This window comes from Haliotis rubra, unplaced genomic scaffold (genome assembly GCF_003918875.1).
Source record: "Haliotis rubra isolate DU_JTF1 unplaced genomic scaffold, ASM391887v1 Scf156, whole genome shotgun sequence".
NCBI lineage: Eukaryota > Metazoa > Mollusca > Gastropoda > Lepetellida > Haliotidae > Haliotis > Haliotis rubra.
Window position 1 is genome coordinate 1,151,284 of NW_025765514.1, and position 17,601 is coordinate 1,168,884.

Genomic DNA, 17,601 nt, shown 5'->3' on the forward strand with positions numbered 1-17,601 from the left:
GATCCTGGTGTTTACCACTTTGGTAGGACCCACAGACACGGTGCTGACAAACCGTGAAATATGATGAGGGCAAACTAGGATTTGAACCCATGAGCATAGGTTTCTGGGGTGGCCAAGGGAGACAACTCTGCACAGAGAATTGTGACACCTTAGGTGTCTTGGATACCAGTGCCCCTAAGAAAAATAAATAGGTTTATGTCCGTGCAATTCATAAATCATAATAACAGTGATCATGATACTTGATTACTCTGTAATGTGTGTGTTAGAATTTACCTTGGTGAAAATGCCGGCAAACAGTTTCTTGCACTCTTGGTCCATGAGAGCACTGAAATAAAGGGACATAACTCATAAGTACTCTTTCAATTTGTGCTCTCTGGAGGCAAAACAGCTGCATAGAACAAAAAGTAAGCATATGTGTTTTAAGCACTGAATACCGACACATCACTGACATATAGTCTATATATCATCTGACGCAGACTACCACGTGGCTGTGTCTATCTACATCCATGCAAATTTTTAGCAATCAACGATCTGAAAGCCTGATGTGGATAGCTTAAGCCAAGGCTAATGACTTATTTAGCATTAAAATATACAACACTTTCTGTATTAACATCAATCATTCAAATAATATCAAAACATTGTTTTCTTGATATTATTATATTGACTGGTTCTTCAGCATGTTCAGATGCCATTTTGAAATTAAACAACAAAATAATGCACTCAATTTCTCTTGAGTCTGAAAGCTTGAAAAATTAATTGTTTGAAATGCCTACTTATGTACTTATTAGCGAAATTCATCTAAACATGATAATTCCATTGGAGAAATGTTCAACTTAAATACCCATGTTCCAAATGTATACTGCTCAAAACAAGTTAAGGACCACCCATTCCTTTCATATTACTATAGTTAATCTGTCATAGTAATATGACTGACTGAGTTTGGTTTTACGCCCGCTTTTAGCAATATTCCAGCAACATCACGGCGGGGAACACCAGAAATGGGCTTCGCACATTGTACCCATGTGGGGATTCGAACCCGGGTCTTCGGCATGACGAGCCAACGCTTTAACCATTAGGCTACCCCACCGCCCCCACAGTAATAAGAAAGAATTATGTGGTCCTCTACTGTTTTTGAGTACTGAGAAAGTCTTTAATTTTGTTTCTAGTGTAAAAACCTCAACAGAACCTATCTTTTCTGCATGTAACCTACAATGTCATTACAAGCTAACTGGCAAGTTACAGAGGTTGCCCTACTTTTAAGCGTTGGTTAGTACATACCCAGCCATAAGCAACTGATGGCTCTGAACTCGAGCAACTGAAAATACAAACACACATATACTGAGAAAAGGTCCTTGGTCCAGTGCACATATGTTAGTAGCTAGTGGATATTGTGGACTACATGGAGGCTTAAGATTTGATTTGATTGAATTCATATCCTACAACTTCCACCGGAATGCTGGTTGTTGAATCACAAGAAATACCCACATAAACAGTCACTCTGGGACACTTAACTAAGTGTCATTTGCAGTCAAACTGGGACAAATGTTTATTTTGCACAAAATGGAGTTACCATATTTATGTTTCTGAAGTTATGTCAAAATCGATGCCTTGTTTCATTTTGTCAGTGTGTGCTTTAAGTCTGCACTTTGCAACCTGGCAACACAGACTCCAAACAATTACAATGTCACATAGACAAGGGTAGGAGTAGCTTCCCTTTGATAAAGGTCACTAACTCCAGCAGGATGATCGATAGATTGCCAAGGCTCACTAAATACAATGATTATTCCTCTTAACGATATTTACCATCCAGAGTATGCTCATACAGCCTCTATGGCTACCTGCATGTGTGATCTGTAAGGGAACACTGACTGACTGCGTGAGGATCTACCAGAGAGCACTGACCTTTCCATAGCTGTGTGTCTGCCAGGAGAACCCGCTCCATGAGAGACAGTGGAGCATCCTCATCTTCCACCTCCATAGCACTGGCACTCGACCGTTTTGGCACCTGCATTGACAGCATGCAGAACAACCGCCGCAACCCGTCTGAAAGTATAGGCGATCCCAGGTCACACTAGGTCATCTCATATTCAACTAATACATACATACAATTAGCCCAACCATATATTCTGCAGATCCATCTTGTGGTGTCTCTGGCTTATATTTGGTTCTTGTCAAATCCTTGGTACATGTTCAATTTTTCCTTTAATTTGTACTGACAAATAGTGTTAAGTCAACTTTTTTTCAACATCAAATCCTAAAATATGAAGAAACACATACCAAAACCATATAAAACTTTAACATTAGAGTATTTCAAAATTTGGGTTGTCAAAATCACTTGATCATTGAACATTGATTGAAAATCATTTTCTAAAGATATTATTTTGATGCTTTCACAACAGAATCATGACATTGTAGCTTGTAACATTTCCTATCAATCCAGGTATTAAATCTTTGACAAGATTATGACCATAATCAATCGCTAACTATTTGCCACAATATAATTGATATTTACTGATTGTGATATTTTAGGGTGAATCCAAGAGAAAGTCTCACCTGATTTGGAGATGATGTTCTGAAGCCACTGTATCATCTTCATGGCAAAGTTCTGGTGGGCTACGACCGAGTTTTGCATCACTAGCACCTTCAGGGGCTTGCTCCCGTGACGTGAGGTGTTCCGCTGGCAACAGACACAGGTTTCAGACCACAGGGACAGACAGATGTTGTTAATCCTGACTAGCGATCATTTAGAGGACTGCATTTCCTCTCCCACAATCTACCAGAGCTCCAGATAAGGGCTGTATCAGCGTATGTACGGATATAAAATAAGCACGATACGATAGGAAACAATTTTAAAAACGTAGCAGATACGGACCACAGCAATGGTGTACGGTTTCAGAATCATTTACAGACGTATTTATCTGAAAAAGTATTGTTTTATTGTTTACTGACCTGTTTACACAAGAGTAGCAATGTTGTGGTGCATATATGAAACGAAACACAAGATTACTGATACGCCATTAAATTCCATTCAGTACTCATATTGTTTTCCAGTACTCCTATATTGAAAAAATAAGGAGTACGTACTCCTGATCATGAAAAATTATCTGGAGCCCTGATCTACTTAGGGGATGTACATAAGCTGCTTGTCTAAAGTGAGTGAGTGAGTTGGGTTTATCCCCACTTTAAACAGCAACTCAGTTGTATCAGGGCTTGTTGATGCTGGAAGAAAGCCCAATGTTATACAAGTCTTTCATGAAACCCCACAACCATGAGCGTTGTGGTGACAAAATAATTAACACTATCAGGGCAAAACAGAACAATTTGTTTATAAGCTGCAATCTCACCTCAATGATTTCCTTGGCTCTATCACATTCTGCCTTACTTCCAGTCCGGACATTGCTTCTTCCCTACCATGACAAATCATTGACAAAATATGTTAAAATTACTCCCAAATAGAATGCAATTGAAAGATATGCCTCCAATAAATTACCGAGTTATTTGGATGTTGTAAGCCAGGGCTCGATTTAGTGCTTTGTTACTTGCACTGGTGCAACCCAATATTATAAAGTGCAACCTAGTTATTACTCTAACTTGCACCAGGTGCAAGTCAATTTTTGAGTGGGTAAACTGCTGAATGAAACATCTAAGTAATTCAATAGCATATTTCTTTCTTTACATATTGCAATAAAAGCAGTGCAACTGGAATTTGGCTGGTGCAACTATGTTTTTATCTTAGGTTGCACCTGGTGCAAGTAGGTTAACATCTCTTAAATTGAGCCCTGTAAGCTACTTTCTGATATACCCACTGCTGAAATGAAGGCACACTGAATTGTGACATCTGAGCAACCCATGGAGCTTACCTCTCTGTCTACAATGGTGGCAAAGTCGATTGCCTGTCTTGGCGTACAGTCAATGGCTCGCTGGAGGGTTGTGATAACCTGAATAAACAAACAGCGGTGTTTGAATAGAATTCCCTATTACAATATTTGCTTGGTTAGGCCAATTTTTTGCATAAATCTACGATTGTACAGAAAAATCCTGGCCTTAAATCTGAACAAAAAATGATATTTCCTGACAATAGTTTCTGTTGAACAAGTACTCGGCCTAGATTTTCGAAGCTCTCTTAGCGCTAAGTTAGTCGTAAGTGCCATACATTAACATTCACTTACGACTATCTTTGCGCTAAGAGAGCTTCGAAAATCTAGGCCCAGTAGATGGCATATAATGAACAAGTTGACATTGAACTGACGGGTATAACAAACCACCTATTTAGTCCAGGCCAACTGGTGCTTATTTTAGTTGAAATGTGTTCATAACAAACTAAACTATATTAGTGGTTCCTCTAAGTTTGCTGTAACCATAGTTTACTGTTTGTCATAGTCAGGCTGCATTTGAAGTCCAGTCACTGTATCAACCTAAATAGCTTTGATCAGAAATTATACACATAACTGGAAAATTATAATCCCTGCCACAAGAAAACATTTATTCCTTGTGGGGCCGGGTACAGATGGAATCGTGTCCTATTTATTGGAATCGAGTACCCGGAAAGGGAGAGAACTCTGTAATGACAAGGGCAGATAATAACTTGTCTTTTTCATAATTGATGCAACACTCATTTACATCATTGACATTGTCCGATTAATGAAGGTTATTATTAACGACTGTAATTTATCTGCGCAGTGAGTAGTGAAAGTTACAGTAACAGCGGGAACGGAAAGTTCTGTGTTTCAACGATGAATGTAAGTAATGGTGTTACTCTCTATATGGTTAAGCAGATGTAAATTAAATAGCCTAAGATCTGTTTTAATGTCTTATTGCCATCCTTTTGAGTTTTCTATAATAATCTCTGTCAACTCGTGATTGAATATTCAGACAGTTGACAGAAGCGATGTATTCCTTACATTTCCGGGTACTCTATCCCGATTCGGGTAAGTACATGCGGTACTCAATTTCCATTATTTCCTACCCGTCCCAGCCCTAATTCCTTGGACAGGAATACCTGCTTCCTTTAATTAAATGCATTCACTAACAGTAATATACAGCAGCAGAGTTGACAGGTTAACGATGTAACATCTCACCTGATCGTATGTATGAACCTCATCATTGAACAGCATGCAGTGATAGAGGTTACTGTCCACGGTGTCCTCCGCCTCCAGCCCCCCGGGCAGACTGGCCGTCTCCTCCCAGGTCAGCATGTCCACACAGTAGGTCAGCGTGGCCAGGAACAGGGCACTGCCACGGTCAGTCAGCTCAACAGGGAGCAGGTCAATCGGGTTCTACATAGACCGAAAACTATTACTGGTGAACTGTTAAATAACTTGGCAAGTCTTGTAGCACAGTGTCAGCATGTTTGCAAGCCAGGGGTGGAAATAACTTTAAAATTGCTAGTGTACTCCGTTACAGTGGCACATGTAAAATCACTTGCCCTGATAATTTTTCCACTATACCGTCCGTTTTCTTGTTGATTTTTAAAAACCCACACAATTACTATTGGAAAGTCAACTGGACACTGGTACAGTGTGATATACAAATTTGCTTGCCCGACAGAAAAAAACACTGGACTCGGATGTCGGGCAATGGGTTATTTCCACCCCTGCAAGCTCTGGTCAGACATTGCATTAACATGACATTGTGACACACAGTTTTGATAGTTTTTACATCAATCAACAAAACATAGGCAAACTGTTGACAACAGGTTTAATACTGTAGTTTGGTATGAGATTGAACAGGCAGTTTTTCTATACATCTCATTTTGCCAGTGTGAAAGATAGTCCTTAAATAATATCACTATATTACATGATTTAGGTTCATTTACAGACACTGACAGATTATATTTAACAAGTTACCCAAGACTTTTTAAATTTTGTATTGACAGACAAATGTCTTATCAAAGGTTGATAAATTCAGGTGAATCTCCAGTATAATCAGGGGTGGAAATAACTTTAAAATTGCTAGTGTACTCCGGTACAGTGGCACATGTAAAATCACTTGCCCTGATAATTTTTCCACTATACCGGCTGTCTTCTGGTTGATTGTTTAAATAAACAACATAATTAACATTGGAAAGTCAAGTGGACACCGGTACAGTGTGATATACAAATTTGCTTGCCCGACAGAAAGAAACACTGGACTCGGACGTCGGGCAATGGGTTATTTCCACCCCTGATAATACTGTTGTATATATTAAAGGTATGACATAAGGCATCACCTGCTGATGGTTCTGGTCTAGAGATGACCTGTGTATACTGCAGTAAGGCTCCATCTTCCACGCCTCGATGTCTCCGCAGTCGCAGTACCCGTTACCCCCCGACGTGTGCATCTACAACACCAAACGTAATACAAGCTGAGGACGGAATGCATATTATCATTATTACACTCACATCTAAAAAATGAACACTTATTCCAGTCTATGGTTCCTGGTAAAATAAACGAACACCGGATGCACAAAACCACATATACCACAAGTGATACTGCCACAACTTTTAGAATTGAACACACAGAATCTGTGCTTCTATGATTCATGTCTTTAAATCAGGTTTCCAAGACGGCAACAAGTTAAAGAACTGCCACCCCTTGATTTAAATGGACTTACCCTGTATCTGTGCTGCCTATGGACGCTGTTCTGGAAGCAGTCAATACACAGCACACATGTCGGATCGTTGGCACAATCCCTGAAAGAAATCATGTGATGAGTTAGATAGTTGAAGCTGATAAGTTGGAAATATTTGTTTCTTTTGTTCTTTTGTTTGTTGACAAATATTCTAGTCATAAGGGATGATTTTATAAAGGACCATAATACTGACTGACTGAGTTTGGTTTTACGCAGCTTTTAGCAATATTCAAGCAATATCACGGCCGGGGACACCATAAATGGGCTTCACACATTGTACCCATGTGGGGATTCGAACCCGGGTCTTCGGCGCGACGAGCCAACACTTTAACCACTAGACTACCCCACCGCCCCAGGACCATCATAACCTACCAGTGATCCAGTATTAGGTATTACGTATCATAATTATACCTGATTATTCATATGACGCAGAAGAAAGTTCAGATTTACTGCCATCAATAATTTTAAAACTCCAGAAAATGCAAGACTGAAAACAAATTGGTTTGGGATATTTTGAAAAGGGAGTTATTCCATCTTCAACGTCCATATTTGTACTCCACTACAGTTCGGGGATGTATGTGTACACAGAAAGGTGCCTGTGCTGTAAATGGATCTATCACCACACACAGCCACATGGGTGAGATGTAAACATACCTGCAAGAATATGTTGGTTCTCCTGATTTGAAGACATGGCCACATATCTGAGAGGGTTGGTTTTTGGCCTTGAGTTGTTGTAAGACACTTTCTGAGTCGGTTGTACCACAAAGGAACTCCTCCATGGGCCTGAACAGGTACTTGTTGGCCATCTGCTCCTCCTTGCTGGAGTCATGGCTGGTGGAGTACACAAGCGGCGCGTACACACGGAAGTGTTGCTTCAGCCCCTCCAGGAGCTCCCCTTTCTCACAACATGCCCACCATGTCTAAAGATGGAGACAAACAGATTACAGCATACACACATTGTATAGGATACACACTTGTGAGTGAGTGAGTGAGTGAGTGAGTGAGTGAGTGAGTGAGTGAGTGAGTGAGTGAGTGAGTGAGTGAGTGAGTGAGTGAGTGAGTGAGTGAGAGAGTGAGAGTGAGTGCGATCGTGGAGTGGGTGCGTGCGTGCGTGCGTGCGAGTGGGTGGGTTGAGTGAGTGAGTGAGTTAGTGGGTGGGTGAGTGAGTGAGTTTACTGTCAGAGGAAAGTCTGGAGTGATGCTGGTCTCAGACGTTTACCACTATTGTGAAACCTACAGGCAAAGGTATGGTGCTGAGAACCCATGAACATAATCAGAGTGGACCTGGATTCTGGTGTGCCCAAGGAATGCAACTCTGCAGAGTTTATTGTGGCAACTCAGATGATAGATACACTTGATACACTAGACGGTGCCTCTGGTAAACAAATAGCTCTATCCCTCCGCTCGATATGACATACCAACGTTCATCAGGGGACAAAAAAGTTAGCTTGGTAGAGTTCATCTCCACTCACTATTGTCAATATTTCCAATTGAACATGTCAATATTGATATGGATCACTTATCAAAATCAAGAAATTCAATTATTACTTGCAGGGAATTACTGGGCAGTGTTCACGAATGGTGTTTCAAAGTAACAGGACATTGGGTCCTCTAAGTTTAAGATGTCTGTCTGACGCATTGAAAATTCACAGGACCCATGGAATAAAATTAAACACACATTTCAGATTTAACATTTCTTATAATTGGCATTGAAATTATTAACAAACATAAGAAAAATTAAAATAAAATAAACAGCAAACAAGTGTCACATGTCACATATAACAACTTCAGTCAAAGTCATTGTGTAATATAGTCAGACACTGGGGCCGGTGGGTTGTAGACTTCTATCGGATCGTTGGTGAATCTGCCGGATTTGTCAGAGGGTCAGACACTATTCGTGAACACTACTGGGCATAAGCTCCTTCAACCCATACACATGGAAATTGAAGACAGTTCATCCACTGGTACACCAAGACACATGTACACTTTTATAAATGAATTCGGGTATTTCAGATTTGTTATCCATCAAAACGGCAGCAAACTACGGTCACAACAAAGACAAAGCTGTCACTAATTTTAGTTTATATTAACCGTAGTTCAATCAACACATTCGGACCAAAACATACAGCAAGTGGTGGGACATAAAGACCCAACAGTTTTTTACATCCATCAATTTGTTGGATATGTGTATTTTACTGTATATACAACACTCCCAAGTTTTTCACAACATTCTGGTGCCATGACTTCTTGTTTCATTTCAGCTGGGCATATATGAAACTGTTACAAATGTATCGACCTCTGTGGCTGTGAGCCGCCTTTACCCTCAACATATACAAGCCATGAAGACCACTTCTCTGGCATGTGTTGTATACAGAATACAAATATATACAGTCGAGCACCGTTGTCTCGATATTTATGAGACCCAGTGTTCACGAAAAGTGCCTGACCCTCTGACAAATCCGGCAGATGCGCCTACTGTCAGACAGAAGTCTACAACCCGGCGGCCCCAGTGTCTGACTGTATATTTCACAATGACTTTGACTGAAGTTGTTTTATGTGACATGTGACACTTGTTTGCTATTTATAAATCTTATGTTTGTTAATAATTTCAATGTCAATTATAAGAAATATTAAATCTGAAATGTGTGTTTAATTTATTCCATGGGTCCTGTGCATTTTCAATGGGTCAGACAGACATCTGAAACTTACAGGACCCAATGTCCTGTTACTTTGAGACACCATTCGTGAACACTGCGAGACCAAGAAAAAACATTGAGTTCTCCGAACTTCGAGACAACTGACCAGGGCATATCATCACATATCACTATGAAAGAAAACAAAACGCTTCTCAGTATGTTTTGATTCAAAACTATAATCCGTTATCAGTAGTGTTTACCGTAGTCGTAACAGTGAGTACTTCCTAATTAACTCCTTCTTAGTTAATCCTAATTAAATAACAAACAAGTGACACCTTCAACTAAATTAGCCCTATTTAGTTTACACTACCCCATCCCTTTGATTCATGCCGCACCGTGTGGAAACGTGTGGGAACAACCTCAGTTCAGAGGGATACTTGCCCATGAATGGTAGGTGAATATCGAGATTTTTTGCAAATATCGAGTTAATTGGGTAATTTTGCTTGTTGGGACCATGAGATATGATATCCGAAATATCGAGACATCCATATTGAGTTAAAAGAGCTTGAATAGTGATAAATTATGATGGATTTTACCGGGACCAAGATGTTATATCGAGACAACAGAGATATCGAGTTATCGGAGTTCGACACAACGGTGCTCAACTGTACATGAATTTGAAATTCAGATTTGTTTGAAGTGCTTTTGTGAAGTTTTTAAATATATCATTAATGTACAAAATGTGTAAAGAATAGGGTAGTACATGTTGTGTAATATATCAATAGATTCATACAATATGCGTTTTGAACAATGTAAAATTGCTTATATATGCAGTAATGCGTGTGTGCATAATGCATGATAGGTGTATCTGAAAACATGTTGGGTTGTTTGAACCTAAGGATCTGTAACTCTCTGTAACAAATTAAACATGACTTTCAATGACGAAGTTTCATACATAACCTTGACCACTTGATATGTACCCAGAAACTCACTGTTGTTAGATTTCAGGTTTCACAGTACTACCCATTCTCTTCCCACAGAGGTTACTCCTGTCATATCTTCCTCACGTAACCTCTGTTCTAATCACGATGACCCTTTCATGGTGTGTGGCGTTCAAGACTTCGTGATTGGAGGTAATCAGATTTAGTTGTGCAATCAGCGGCGTTGTTTCAAAAGTGATCATTGGCAAGGCCTCGGTAATTTCCATATAACTCGAGAAAACTAAACCTCTTCCCCTGCCGCGATCTAAAAAGCGTTTCTTCTAGACAGAACTCAGTCATGTTATGGTGGGTCAGTGGCGTCTCCATCAGCCCTCATTAACAACGGACAAGCTAGCTATTAAAGGTCTTGTATGTAACAATATGTAAGTCCCGGCAGATGGGGATATTTGTGGCCTCACATTTGCTTGTGTTAGTCATGTTGAATCTAAGTCGGCGTAACACGTGTTCTGATTGGATAGAAAGAAGGGAGATAATTAGTGTTTAGCGATCTTTTGTCGCTTAGGGGATTTTACGAGAACCGGGAAATATGGTCAGTATTAGAACAGAGGTTACGTGAGGAAGATATGACAAGTAACCTCTGTGGGAAGAGAATGAGTACTACCACACCTTGTTCAGAAACAAAACTATAAAAAGCCATCCTGATAAACATACATCTTCATTGATTATGTCATATGTTATATTTGGGATTACACTTCCTCAGTAAAGTACAGATTCTAGTCCTTTTGTTAGGTGGAGTCCCATCCGGGATTCGAACCCACCCCCTCAGAGTGAGGCACCTAATCACCAGCACACAAAGTCAACCACCTAATTGCTCAGCCATGCTGATCAAACTGGTGAGTTTATTATATATATACATGTTATGTCATATCCACACCTCTGCATTCTATGCCACCTCAGTAATGAGGGCTTAATTCCCTGAAAATTGAATAATGACATTGAACTAAATGGTAGGTCATTCTGTTCATTCACCCCAGTTATGCTGCTCATTGTCCTTCAGGGATAGAAATACTTTTTTTTCTAAGTGTGCCTTAGGGCACCAGGAAATATTTTAGGTGTGCCTTTCAGAAATCAAGTGTGCCCACATGTTTTCAGAATCAATGACTGTAGCAAGGATGATGATCTTTTGAAATTTATTGTCAGAAAACAACAAATTTACCGGTAACCAGTTTTCGGTTATCACTGATATGTCTTCTGCTTAAGATGGCTTTCTTATGTGACATTTGTTCTGCTTTCCCATCACCTTTAATAGCTAAGAATCGTGTGAGAGGTTCACTTTTTTCAATATGTCTAACATACACAATTTACTCTTCACTAACCGAACTATCAGTACTCACAACACTCTCAATGGAAAAACAACCAGATTTCTTTACATCATCCATCATAATTCCAGTGATTTCCTGGGCGTAAAAGTCAATAAATGTTTTTGCTTGTTTGTCATTTGCTTAAAGGTCACATGCAACGTAAAACACAACTTTGCAGATTCTGATACCTTCGGTATGGACTTACCAAAACAAATCTTCAAAATGCAAATTTAACTTATAAAGTTAAAAATATAGCGATGAAAAAGCGAGGGAAATCGGAGTTCAAACGTTTCACTAATTTTCCCCGACTTTCTGGGAAAAACGGGTTTCAACAGCTGGGCTGCGCCATAGCACGTCTTGCGCAGTGAAATAGGTTCGCGCAGCTTGGAAGCTGGTTGTCGGGTGAATACTGGTGAAGGCTTTGGTGTGAGCTATTTTTCTAATGTTTTGTTGATATCTCACACGCCAGCGCAAGCTTTTATATGTTATGACAGTAAATTAACTTTATATAATTTCATTTGTCTATTTCACCACACGCTCTTCTTAATTGAGTCACTTTCCCAGTTCGATACTTAAAAGCAATGTCATTATTTAGCGTTGTACAAATTTCTAACTGTGATATAGATATATGTCGTTCTGCATCTGCAAATGAACCAGCCGTTACACTTGAGTGCACACCCACCCGCTCTGACTGGGTTCGGTATCGGCTGCCGTTTCTTGGGAAGTAAACCCGAAGTACACAATATTGCACTTTTGATTTGCGATTATGCGCTTATAATTTTGTTTATATGATTTTTCATTTCCAGCAATGTATATTATATGTCATTAATAAGTGATAATTGTGTTTTAATTATGTTTGATTTTTGGTTGCATGTGACCTTTAAGTGTTTTGTTTGGGGATTAAATGACTACAGGTGTGCTATGTCTCTAAAAAATTAGGCGTGCCATAAGTGCACCAAGAACATTTTTTATCTGTGCCATTTCGATATTTACCGTGCCATGGCACGCTAATACATAGGGTATTTCGAACCCTGTCCTTTATTACAGAAAAAGGCCAAAACAGATGAAAGTTTGTGCAAGAGAGATACAAGCACATTCACGTCAATTCAAAATGTTCCGTACCCAGAACTGAATATTACCAACATGGGTACTAGCATGACCAGTCCCATAGAAATAATAAATTCTGTTCTGATGCAGAAATCAAACACATTTTGAATAGTAACGCACAATATCTGTGCTCATAACATGTCCGTCAAAATTAAATCGAGAATATTCACAGCAGGCGTCTTGAAACTAACCCCAGATGTGTTTATCAATACCTACCTTCGGTGAATCAAACTGAAAACATTGAGATGTCATCATCAAGCAGCCAGATACAAAGGGGTAAACGAAACTCCAACCACCCAACTGGTCAGTTACCAGACCCTCCACAATCCTCCCCTGCCACTAGTTTATTCTGAACAAACAAACATCCTGTTTTTGCCCTCAGCTCTGAGCCCTGATATGCTTATTAACTAGAATGTCATTAAATCATTACTCTGTGAACAGCATAATTTTATGTCACACAAGCCTGTGTGGACGGAATATATGTTTTATTGTAAGGACACACTGAGTCACTGACGTTAAGATTTGGTAACATTAGAACCTATAATCATAAGCTTGTGCCCCTGTGACTCAACTCTGTGCGGGGAAGGTGGCGCCTTGACAACTGAGCCACCATGCCCCTCCAAGCCTACGCAGAAAATGGGCACAAGAACACGAAGCTGAGCCATTCATCTATGCCAACCATGTTATCAAACAAGAAGTCGAAGTTATGAAATTTTTCACTGAGACAGTAGAACATCAAACAATTACCTGATTCAGTACCAATGTGATGCTCATGTAATACTTGTAGAATCTTCACAATAAATATTAAAATGACACAGTAAGCGTATAATTTGTTTTGTGTAGTTGATTGATTTTTCATGCAGCTTTAGGACCAATTTGGCACAGCTTGCATGAATATCAATTAACATTTGTTGAGAACATGGATTGGATATGTACATTCTAACATGATCAATCACTGTAACTTGCTATTGATTACCAGTATATCTGTCACTGCTGACAATGTTGAGATGTGTAAATACACGGTTAAGGAGTACCCTAACTGGGTAAACTTGTAGAGCCTAGATCCAACACAGTATTTATGATAAAAACACTTCATTTGTATTCAAGTTTTATCTCACTTAGCAATGTGTATTTCTTATTATCCTGATTACATCAAACTTGCTTCTTTGTCGCATTGAAAACACAGTCTATGAAGACTACGCTAGAAAACACAGTCTATGACGACTACGCTAGAAAACACAGTCTATGAAGACTACGCTACAAAACAGATCCTGTTTTCAAAAGAAGCAAAAACTGTGTTTTCTGTGTCCATTATGTACTGGACGCACAAATGTGTGTCACATAAAACCCTGATATTGTGTTTTCAATGTACCGCTAACCTGTATATTTATATGCACTAAGCTGAACCTCCAACAGCGAAAATACCCTTTGAATGAAATATTTGTTCAATATTTCTTCCTTGTGCATCCGACAAGAAACTAAAATATGGAACACATTTGCTTCGAGGCTGTCATAATGCATAACACAAGAAGTGACACAACTCTCGGCACAAAAGCTCTCAACTGATAATTCTTTGTTGTCTCTGGAACTTCAAAAACATTCTCTTTAAAAATTAGCATTCAACTATGTTTTCTGCCATAAATGACTGACTGAGTTTAGTTTTACGCCGGTTTTAGCAATATTCAAGCAATATCACGGCGGGGGACACCAGAAATGGGCTTAACACATTGTGCCCATGTGGGGAATCGAACCAGGGTCTTCGGCGTGACGTGCCAACGCTTTAACCAATAGGCTACCCCACCGCCCCTGCCATAAATGAAACATCATGCTTTGTATGAAGACTGTAGTAATTGTTGTCGAATGAACTGTTTCAATTAGATGTGTTTTTATGATTTGAAACCTCTGGTCATCTTTTCAGCATTGTTTATTTTCCAGGTTCATGAATAACTGATATGTGTTTTGACATCACTAATAGAAGAAATATCTTAACACAAGATTTTTCTTCAGCATACTCACGAATTAGTGGTGAAAATTGTTTATGTTTATGTTTTCATGTTGATATACGTAAAACGTATCCAAGCAGGTAACCCAAGTGCTTAGCCTATGTTAATTATTATGTTAAATATGTTCGTAGAAAACATGCATTATACAAATACGATAGCAATATATAATATCTCTGTTAAAATAACTGCTTAATTATTCTGATAATGGAATAGAAATTCTTTGATGCTATGTTATCGGGTCGTTTTTAACTGAATCACCAGAAAATTGGACCAAAACATCTGTGCACAGCTGAGGCCTAAAAAAAAAAGCTTGTGGTTCCGATTTCCCGACCGACCCTAAATATTGATGCCGAGCCTAACAATTTTACTCACCACATAATAAATTAAATTTATTTTCTGACACATGAGTAATGTAAAAATATTTTGCCAAAAAAACCCAAAAACCTACCTACCTACCCTAGTTCTGAAATGTAGGAAATCGGAACCACAACATTTATTTTTTTGGGCCTGATTGCTATTTCCGGGTTAGTTGAACAACAGGTAGCATAACAGGAACAACAATTGAATTATAATGTCTAGTGATGTTTGATTGCAAGTTTCCAGTACATACATCCATGTTCATTTACAAAGTTTTATTTTTCACCTCCAACGATACGATCTAGGTTTTACTGGGCACAATACACAAAATAGCAGGTTTTTTTATGTCCATGGATGATACAAATTTACTTGGCCTTTGTTCTGTGTTATGTAATAGTTACTATAACGCGGGGGGTCATCCATGGACACCCGCGTTATGGCGAGGGATGACTGTAATCTGCAGCACAGAACAATTTTTTTTTCAAGATGTGAGTCCCTCCCATACACAATCTTTTATACATTCTATACGGTTTCAGTACCACCATTGTAGTTTGTGCAAAAATAACTTTTGAGCATGTTGAGTCTACAGCCTTGTCTACTGTCTCTTGACTTCCTATTTGGTACATGTTAGAGTTAGTCTATGGGTTTTAATTAACAAAGCTTACGAGACCGAAAGACATTTCCCCACTTGTTAATTTCTCAAAATATTTGACAAAAACATATTAATTTACCAAGATCAAGAAACATGTTCTATTTTGTCATGTATGTGATCAGTGTCATATTGCCCATGAAAATCAAAATATCACACAAACATGATCACAATCATGACACTGGGTTAATGTTACAGCAGAGACTATGTAATAAATTTTATTATCTGGTCTCTGGTTACAGTAAATCCAAACCACAAAGAACAGTACATGTGACATTCATGCAGTTAATAGATGGTATACATAGCATGATAAATAGCCACAGAAGTAATCAATATGCACGTATGTATCATCATGATCATGCAGTTTTGGTTCTCTCCAATCAGGCAGGTTTTCACAGAAGAATCTCACTCTCAGAATTGTTTTGCTCAACATTACTTGATGTAGTGATGTATACAAATCAAAGTAATGTATTCAGAAATATATACAGTATATATAAATAAATACAGTGTTTAAGATTTGTGAGTAAACCTCTTGAACCCATTAGCCTGTAATATTTTACATCAATATCACTGGGGCTATGACTTTCACGCCATATTTCAAGCACTATATTGCACTATGTACACTATATATAGACCTATTATCACATAGAGGGGTTCTGGGTAGAGTTTGGCATCTGCACAGTGACTGTGAGGGTCAAGTTCAATTCTACACCGAGTAATCTTGTCCAGTTCCCTCTGGTTTGCAGATTTTTTTGACATTATGGACAAACATTTCCAAATGAATATAGATGTCATGATCGGTTATGAAATTGCCTTTTCAGTTTCTACAACAATCTAATAATTTGATAATCGTTGGGATCGGATGTTTAGGTCCTCATGGATATTAGTAATCATAGAGTAATGTCACAAACTGGGTCACTTCCAACTGTCAACTGGTGCATTCAATCAAACCACATAAGTTATTGAAACCGCTCAACATTAGAATTAAATAAGAATCCGCTAGTTACCTCTTGGACTGTTCTTGCGTTAAATTCGTGTACAACTGTATGTCCACCTGTGATCTGCGCCATCCCTGTTTATTTTGATCAGAGAGTTTTCATTTGTCCTCCATCTGTTTCCCATTCGGTCAGACAACAGTCGCTTGTTTGGCAATCGAGATTGCGGCTACTTTAAATCGATCGCCTACTGCTACACCGATGCTCTTTGAACTAATAGTATTATCAGTATATGTATTATATACAACAAATTGCCCATTAATTACATTAAACAGTTACTTCGTCACAAAGCACCATTTTCTGCAGTATTTCAGTTGTGTACGAAACTGCGGCTAAGATGGGTGCATTGAAAATAGGTACTCGAAATAAGAGCGACAAGTGAGTACCAGTAACAGGTTTCTCATAACTTCTTGAGCAAGTAGCCTTGCATTTATTCAAACACCATAGTTAATACAAATTAGTAGAAAATAAGTAATACTAATTATGCAATGTAGCGTTTCTAATACATGTACATCTGTTTCAACACTTTAATTAATTAATTTGAAATACCCATTCAATGGGCGAATTCATTGATAACAAGGTATCCAAATAGCACAGTATCTATGTTCACTCAGAGCGTGGTGATCATAACTATGCTGCCCAGTGATCAACTATGTGCCTTCCACTTAACTCACGTTTTATCTTCATACAAATACTACAAGCCAGTTACTAATCTCGTAAATATATATATGTCGAACCATCTCTTTCCTCATTTCAGGTTTAATTTACAGAATCTTCATATCGTTTAATATTAATAATAGGATACAAAGGGTTTTATTATTTTTAAAAATGTCATCGAGTTTCGGTTATATATATTTACCTTTAATAACTAATATCAAATGTCATTAGTGTGTTCATGAAATCCTAAATCCTAAATGAAAAGTATCATTTGTAAACCTAGTT

The 17,601-nt window shown here is 38.6% G+C and overlaps 1 protein-coding gene across 1 annotated transcript in view; it reads right to left on the reverse strand.

Moving 5' to 3' along the window:
• LOC124270952 (E3 ubiquitin-protein ligase UBR2-like) overlaps positions 1-16,986 on the reverse strand; it is a 71,040-nt gene extending 54,054 nt beyond the window's left edge. Inside the window, exons 1-11 of the mRNA XM_046706019.1 lie at positions 16,672-16,986; positions 7,265-7,530; positions 6,593-6,671; positions 6,209-6,319; positions 5,079-5,276; positions 3,861-3,938; positions 3,345-3,407; positions 2,554-2,677; positions 1,903-2,043; positions 1,279-1,315; positions 274-325 (exon numbers count right to left, since the gene is read on the reverse strand). Coding sequence (XP_046561975.1) covers positions 274-325; positions 1,279-1,315; positions 1,903-2,043; positions 2,554-2,677; positions 3,345-3,407; positions 3,861-3,938; positions 5,079-5,276; positions 6,209-6,319; positions 6,593-6,671; positions 7,265-7,530; positions 16,672-16,734 — 1,212 coding nt within the window. The 5' untranslated portion in view covers positions 16,735-16,986. The remainder of the gene's footprint in view (positions 1-273; positions 326-1,278; positions 1,316-1,902; positions 2,044-2,553; positions 2,678-3,344; positions 3,408-3,860; positions 3,939-5,078; positions 5,277-6,208; positions 6,320-6,592; positions 6,672-7,264; positions 7,531-16,671) is intronic.
• Between the last annotated feature and the right edge of the window lie 615 nt (positions 16,987-17,601).